This window comes from Homarus americanus, unplaced genomic scaffold (genome assembly GCF_018991925.1).
Source record: "Homarus americanus isolate GMGI-L3 unplaced genomic scaffold, GMGI_Hamer_2.0 scaffold28688, whole genome shotgun sequence".
NCBI classification, from domain to species: Eukaryota; Metazoa; Arthropoda; class Malacostraca; order Decapoda; family Nephropidae; genus Homarus; species Homarus americanus.
The window spans coordinates 1-8,670 of record NW_024739699.1 but is presented as its reverse complement, the minus strand read 5'-3'; the positions used below and the strand labels follow the sequence as shown (position 1 = coordinate 8,670).

Here is an 8,670-nt window from a genome sequence, read left to right as displayed (position 1 = left end):
CCTCTACTGGTGTCGTTCATCCAGTATTGACATCTTCCAAACCTACAATGTCAACAACAGTGAATTCCTCTGTCACCTGCCTGCAAGTTTATCGTGATCTCACTACTACTACCCTACCCTCTGTCTCATCCATGCCGTCTATTGCCTCCAGTGTAACCAGGTCTCAGCGCTGGTCTTATAAGAAAGCACTGTTGCCGTGTGAGAGTAAGTCCTCTTCTACAGTCCTTCCCGGAATCCAGTCGACTGAAAAAGGCAGTACGCCCGTGTCCTCAGCATCAAAGAAACATTTATTATATTCTCTAGCCAGCAGAGACAAAACGATTTTCTCGTCAGTCGTTCATCCTCCATTCTTAACTACTGTTCCTACTTCTCCTCTGGCCAGCAGGCAGGAGGCGACCACTCTGCCAGTTGTAAATCCATCACGGTCATCGATTCTTGTACCCTCTTTAAGAAACAACTCTCAAACGACTCCTGCAAAAGTCGCTCAGCTAACTTCATTATCCTCTGTTACGTCACCCATTGTTTCTCCTGTGAGCAGCCAGCCCACTGATTCACCTTTGAACAATCTTAGACCATTGTCTCCTTATACAGCAGACACAGAGACCAGTCAGACAACAGTCAACCTTGTTTCGTGTTATACAGAATCCATTCAACCTTCATCTCACCTTGACATCAGCAACCAGTCTTGGGTTAAGAGCAGCACTAGGGAGATTACGGCCACTTCAGCATCTCCACCGGTAACCACCACTTACGTGAGGCCCATCAAACTCTCGCGATTGGTTAGGACCATGTTCGAAGAGGCCTCCATAGAGTATGCTTCTGCCATCCGCACTGCTGCTCTCTTCCCCGACACGCACTTCTCCACCTCCACTACTACTACTACCACTAGCACTACTGCATCACCCAAGCTTCCTCTTTGTAGCAAGTAAGTTTTTATGTAAATTATATTTTTTTTATGTTCATTATATTTTTTTGGCCATATTAATCTATGGGTTACACATCCGAATTAAATTCCGCCCAAAATTTGGTAACCGTTATTATTGGCACTGCTTATTAATGAAATACCATTTATTTGTACCGAAGGCATATATTTCATACAGAGTTCATGAATCTGACATTAAAGTTTGATGTAGCTTATTAAGCCGACAAGGTTCTCAGTCTGTGAATCAGGGGCGGTAACTGACAAATGGTTTCGTGGGTAAGAACCGCCAGGCTTTTGGTTCAGATGAGGTTTTGTAAACATTTTACTCAATGTATTTCTTAACTTGTGTAGGTGTTGACGGTATGTTGGTTAGTTTACTGCTTACATCTATGTACTGTATTGAGTACTCTACTGTCAGAGGCCAAACGTTCTAAATGATTTATAGACATTGACTTGTATGACAGAATTAGCCTATGATATTGTTACGACCCTCCTTTCGCCGCTTACCCAGCCTCCACCACTGGTTACCAGCGGCTAGGGTCATACGTACAGAAGCCGTAGTAGATATCTCACAAGTGTCTTTGAATTACCACTGGCTGTTCCACCAATCTCCGGCAATTTCCCGACGACCAGTATCAGTGTACAGACAAACAACAGTCAGGGAGACTTCCACCAGGTAACAGAAACACACTTGTGCTCTGTAGTCTGCTTTAATAATCACTAATTCTTCACAACACTGTTCACAGGGTAATGGCTTCACAGCTGGACCTCCCACTTCGATTATATAGTTAGCACACTACCAGGTACAATTCCTTAGTCTTTTCACTTTATATTGATCACAACAATTCCACAATACTTGCACAACAATTATATTCAGATGTCTTACTAAAGTGGCAAATGACTTTGCCCTGGGAGAGGAGAGAGAGAAGGAAAGCGTAGAAACGGGAAGTAAAGTAGTAGGGGGGTGATAGCAGGTGGGTTGTCCACCGAGCTGAGACGAGTTGATATATACACTAACGGAATCGCGACGCCACCCTCCGAGAGGCTCCACATTTTCTCACTGTAGTGCATTAAAGTAGACCACATTTTTGGTTTTGCCAATAGCAGCAAGTATGTACAGATTTTTGCCAGTTCCCACTCTGGAGCCTCCAGCATAGAACTGTCCATGAGAGAAGCAAGGAAACACCAGGTTTAGGCCAACCATCTTAAGGGACTGTCCTTGGCTTTTGTAGATGGTCATGGCAAAGCTCACTTTAACCGGGAACTGAAGTCGCTTGAACTCAAATGGCAGGTCACTGGTGATGAGAGGTATCCTTGGTGTAAAAACGTCCTCTCCTTTAGCTTTTCCTGTCAGTATTGTAGCTTCCAATACATGTGGCATCATGTCCTTCACCACCAGTCTTGTGCCATTGCAGAGGATTGGTGGTTCAAGATTTCTTAAGAGCATTATAGGAGTTCCAATCTTGAGAGTGAGGTGGTGAGGAGGCATTCCAGAGGGCTCCAAAGAATTAAGGAATTCTGCAGAGTACTGGACTGCTTGGTCCTGGTCGATTACTGTATCAACCAGATTTGAATGAGGTCTCACTGCCTGGAAGCTGTCTGAGTAGAGTCATGTTGATTTCAGCCACTGTTTCATTCTTTGGTGCCAGAATTGCGCGTTCACGCAGCCACTCGTGATCCTTGTAGTGGTGAATAATGTTTGGGTAGACCATATTAGTGAGCTCAGTTGAGGACTTTACAACATTTTCACATCCTTGAGGAATGATTATTTGTCCTTCTGAATCAACAGGGAAAGTTCCATTCCCAATCTGTAGTAGAAGGTTTGCAAACCGTCCAGCATCCCGATCTCCTTGTAGATGTACTCTCATGTTTGTGGGTAGGGTGAGTGTCTGAACACTTCTCCAAAGGTATGATGCCTTGAGGCATTCATCCCAGACTATGAAGCTGCATTTTTCTAATAGTTTTGCCTTTGCCGATCTTTTTTGGATATTGCACACTGGATTCTCATTGTGAGCGAGGTTGAGAGGCGACCTGGGGTCCAATGGTGTTGTAATGAACGTATAGTATGAGAGTTGTAGTGACTGTGTGGTGCTGGTATTGTAATGAACGTGTAGTACGTGTGTTGTAGTGAACGTGTAGTAGTATATGTATAAGGATAAAATTACCTATAATACGTGGGATGTGATATGACTTTTCAACCTCTGTGTGGTTTAACGGGTCGGGTCGATTTGGGTGTGTCGGATCGGATTGGTTGGAGTTTTTATGGGATCCCCACATGACACTTGCTATCCATGGCAAGTTTGGTCCGGGCGGCTCATTCGCTAGTCCACGGTAGGACACCACCCCCCGGGAGGCTCCACATTGTCTCACTGTTCAGTCCCCAAAACTTCTTCTTCCATCAATAGTTCATTAACGGTGTATGTAAGTTCCACTACAACGGTACAGCAAAGTATATTTTTTTGGCATTAAATTGTTATTATTTTATTGTCTAATCATCACTACATATAACACCATCCATCATCACAACATATAACACCATCCATCATCACTACATATAACATCATCCATCATCACTACATATAACACCATTCATCATCACTACATATAACACTATCCATTATAACTACATATAACACCATCCCTCATCACTTCCTATAACACTATCCATCATCACTACATATAACACCATCCATCATCACTACATATAACACCATCCATCATCACTACATATAACACCATCCATCATCACTACATATAACACCATCCATCATCACTACATATATCACCATCCATCATCACTACATAAAACACCATCCATCATCACTACATATAACACCATCCATCATCACTACATATAACACCATCCATCATCACTACATATAACACCATCCATCATCACTACAAATAACACCATCCATCATCACTACATATAACACCATCCATCATCACTACATATAACACCATCCATCAACACTACATATATCACCATCCATCATCACTACATAAAACACCATCCATCATCACTACATATAAACCCTCCATCATCACTACATATAAAACCTCCATCATCATCACTTATAACACCATCCATCATCACTACATATAACATCATTCATCACTATATAACACCATTAATCATCACTACATATAACACCATCCATCATCACTACATATAACACCATTAATCATCACTACATATAACACCATCCATCATCACTACATATAACACCATTAATCATCACTACATATAAAACCATCCAACTTCACTACATATAACACTACCCATCATCACTACATATAACACCATTAATCATCACTACATATAACACCAATAATCATCACTACATATAACACCATCCATCATCACTACATATAACACCATTAATCATCACTACATATAACACCATTAATCATCACTACATATAACACCATCCATCATCACAACATATAACACCATTCATCATCACTACATATAACACCATCCATCATCACTACATATAACACCATCCCTCACTACACATAACACCATTAATCATCACTACATATAACACCATGCATCATCACTACATATAACACCATCCATCATCACTACATATACCACCACCCATCATCACTACATATAACACCATCCCTCACTACACATAACACCATTAATCATCACTACATATAACACCATCCATCATCACTACATATAACACCATCCCTCACTACACATAACACCATTAATCATCACTACATATAACACCATCCATCATCACAACATATAACACCATTAATCATCACTACATATAACACCATCCATCATCACTACATATAACACCATCCCTCACTACACATAACACCATTAATCATCACTACATATAACACCATGCATCATCACTACATATAACACCATCCATCATCACTACATATACCACCACCCATCATCACTACATATAACACCATCCCTCACTACACATAACACCATTAATCATCACTACATATAACACCATCCATCATCACTACATATAACACCATCCCTCACTACACATAACACCATTAATCATCACTACATATAACACCATGCATCATCACTACTTATAACACCATCCATCATCACTACATATAACACCATCCCTCATCACTACATATAACACCATTAATCATCACTACATATAACACCATCCATCATCACTACATATAACACCATTAATCATCACTACATATAACACCATCCATCATCACTACATATAACACCATTAATCATCACTACATATAAAACCATCCAACTTCACTACATATAACACTACCCATCATCACTACATATAACACCATTAATCATCACTACATATAACACCAATAATCATCACTACATATAACACCATCCATCATCACTACATATAACACCATTAATCATCACTACATATAACACCATTAATCATCACTACATATAACACCATCCATCATCACAACATATAACACCATTCATCATCACTATATAAAACCATCCATCATCACTACATATAACACCACCCATCATCACTACATATAACACCATCCATCATCACTACATATAACACCATCCATCATCACTACATATACCAGGGGTCCGGGGGGTCAGAGCTCCCCAGTAAGGAAGTTAGATAAGGTTAGGTAGGTTAGATCTGTTTCTCATACCAACAAATGTTAAGTTACGTTAATTTTAGAAATATTCATTTTTTACACCTTTGCACAAACTACAACAGTGTCCACTATAAAAAGAAGAAAACACGAAGTTCCCAAGCGCTTTTGTGTAATTCACATCTTCAGGGGTGAGGACAGACTAAGGAGAAGTACAAAACAAGGTGTATATATACAGAGGAGGGTGAGACCAGGTCCACAATGGTCAGGTATTAGGTAATGACCCTACTAATCCTTAAAAAAAAAAAATTATATATATATATAAATATATATATATGTATATATATATATATATATATATATATATATATATATATATATATATATATATATATATATATATATATATATATATATATATATATATATTTCATGTAAATCCACAATGAAAACGTGGAGAAGATAAATCTTGATAAAATCACACGGGAAAACGGAAACAACGGAGTACCTTAGCTTTCGTCTTTATTCAAGACATCTTCAGAGGCAACTGGATTACATGAACAGAGAGAGGCTTAAATATACAGGGTGACCTAAAAACATGAAGTCAGGTCATAATGATGACATCCACTAATCCCTACACCAACACAAACGTAGAGGAGCTTAAGAGAAGGGTGGTGACGTGACTAGCCAGGTCAGGTCAGATAAAAGGGACCCACAAAATAACTATCATACATCTAGATCAAAGGTTTTCAAAGCATTTTTAACCTTGGGCCACTGACAAATAAATTTATGTAACATATTATCAGTTTTGAACTGACCATCACCAAGGTTTATTGATTTTAATTCCTTAATCAAACTAGCTTCAACCAGAAGTCTTTCTGTGACACAAGATGATTTGAATATTCTGCTTTTTTCCCAAGCAAATGGGGTGATTATTCCTAACATGAACGAACAAGGCACCGCTTTCAGATGCAGTTCCTGATAGTTATAGCTTTGAGTAAAGAAGCTTGATTTTGAGCTGCAGGTTTTTCCTGTCTGACCTACATAATGGGCGTTACTGCATTCCATGTAGCAAAATGTAATTGTAATTATGTAGGACAGACAGGAAAACACTGCAGCCTGTGAATCAAACAACATAAGTTATATCTGTGTTGTTTATTTTTTCCCGTGTGATTTTATCACATATATATATATATAGTTATATATATATATATATATATATATATATATATATATATATATATATATATATATATATATATATATTTCATGTAAATCCACAATGAAAACGTGGATAAGATAAATCTTGATAAAATCACACGGGAAAATGGAAACAACAGAGCACCTAAGCTTTCGTCTTTATTCAAGACATCTTCAGAGGCAACTGGACTACATGGACAGAGAGAGGCTTAAATATACAGGGTGACCTTAAAAACATGAGGTCAGGTCATAATGATGTCATCCACTAATCCCCACACCAACACCCACGTAGAGGAGCTTAAGAGAAGAGGGGTGACGTGACTAGTCAGGTCAGGTCAAAAATAAGGGACCCACAAAATAACTATCATACATCTAGATCAAAGGTTTTCAAAGCATTTTTAACCTTGGGCCACTGACAAATAAATTTATGTTACATATTATCAGTTTTGAACTGACCATCACTAAGGTTTATTGATTTTAATTCCTTAATCAAACTAGCTTCAACCAGAAGTCTTTCTGTGACACAAGATGATTTAAATACTTCTAAGCTTTTTTCCCAAGCAATGGGGTGATTATTATTCCTAACATGAACGAATAAGGCACTGCTTTCAGATGCTGTTCTGATATTATACTTATGTTGTTTGATTCTGAGCTGCAGTGTTTTTCCTGTTTGTCCTACATAATTACAATTACATTTGCTACATGGAATACAATAAACACTTCCATTTACATTCAAACTTGGGCTATTCCTTATTAACATATTGGTAATGGTAGAGTCATACTTGAAAACAACATTAATATTTAGAAGCTTGAGGGACCGAACTAACGGGACAAATTCATTACGATAGGGCAGAGTCAGAATATTCTTAAGTGTAGGAACTTGTCTGGTTTGAGAGGAATGAAAGGATTTTTTAGCCCTTTTAAAACAACTATCAACAAACACAGAAGGGTACCCGAGTTTCTGTGCAATGGAACGAATGTGTTTCAATTCATCGTCAATAAATTCAGAGTCACAAATACGCAGACATCTTAAGCCCAGGGTCTTCCTAGAATTTCTTGGCCAATATATATTTTTATACAGCAAAGAATAGCCTAAATTAGGTATACTGTATCCTGTTACCCTATATATATATATATATATATATATATATATATATATATATATATATATATATATATATATATATATATATATATATATATATATATATATATATATATATATAGTAGTACTAATCAATTATTGTACACCTGAAATGCAGGTGGAATTATAACAGTGTGAATGGCACCTGCCGTAGACCAACTCAACCCGTGGCGCCTACAATGTACGCCACCCCTTCAGCGCCACCCACTCCACTGCCGCCCACATGGGTGACTCCCAGGTGAGTTATCACAGCAGAGTCTAGTGGAGAAAGTGATGGGTAATAGATTGCAGGAGAGTGTACAGTAGTGAGGTACAGTACAGTACAAGGAGCTGGAGTGAGGGAAGGGAACCAGCCTCTAGGGAGGGAAAAATTGAGTGACTAAGAACTTTTTACTTGCTGTTAACAGTACCCATTATATACCATAGGTTATTTAGAATAATGTTTAATTTACAGATAAATGATAAAAAATAAAGTAGAATATAACGACTTTGAATGGTAATTCATCGTTGTAAATAAGTGTTGATGTTCTTCAGGCCGTGGGAACAAGGCGACACCATCGAACGACGAATCCAGGAGATAAGGTGCCAGTTTGTTCCCGCTACCTCCGTCACCCGCCAACCTCCACCGTCGCAAAAATCCCACATTTACTCCCAGCCCACAGTCACGCCCAGGTTCCTGCCCACGCCTACAGTCACACCCAGGTTCCCGCCCACGCCTACAGTCATACCTAGGCTCCCGCCCACGCCCACAGTCACGCCCAGGTTGCCGCCCACAGTCACACCCAGGCTCCCGTCCACCCCAACA

At 39.0% G+C, this 8,670-nt stretch overlaps 1 protein-coding gene across 1 annotated transcript; it reads left to right on the top strand.

The window, feature by feature from the left end:
• Positions 1-131: 131 nt before the first annotated feature.
• On the top strand, positions 132-8,567 carry LOC121874973 (salivary glue protein Sgs-3-like; the record flags this gene model as incomplete). The annotated part of the gene is made up of 4 exons (XM_042379321.1): positions 132-204; positions 592-925; positions 7,984-8,103; positions 8,400-8,567. Coding segments are annotated over exons 1-4 (695 nt in total), but the record flags the coding sequence as incomplete, so codon positions are not given.
• Positions 8,568-8,670: the final 103 nt, after the last annotated feature.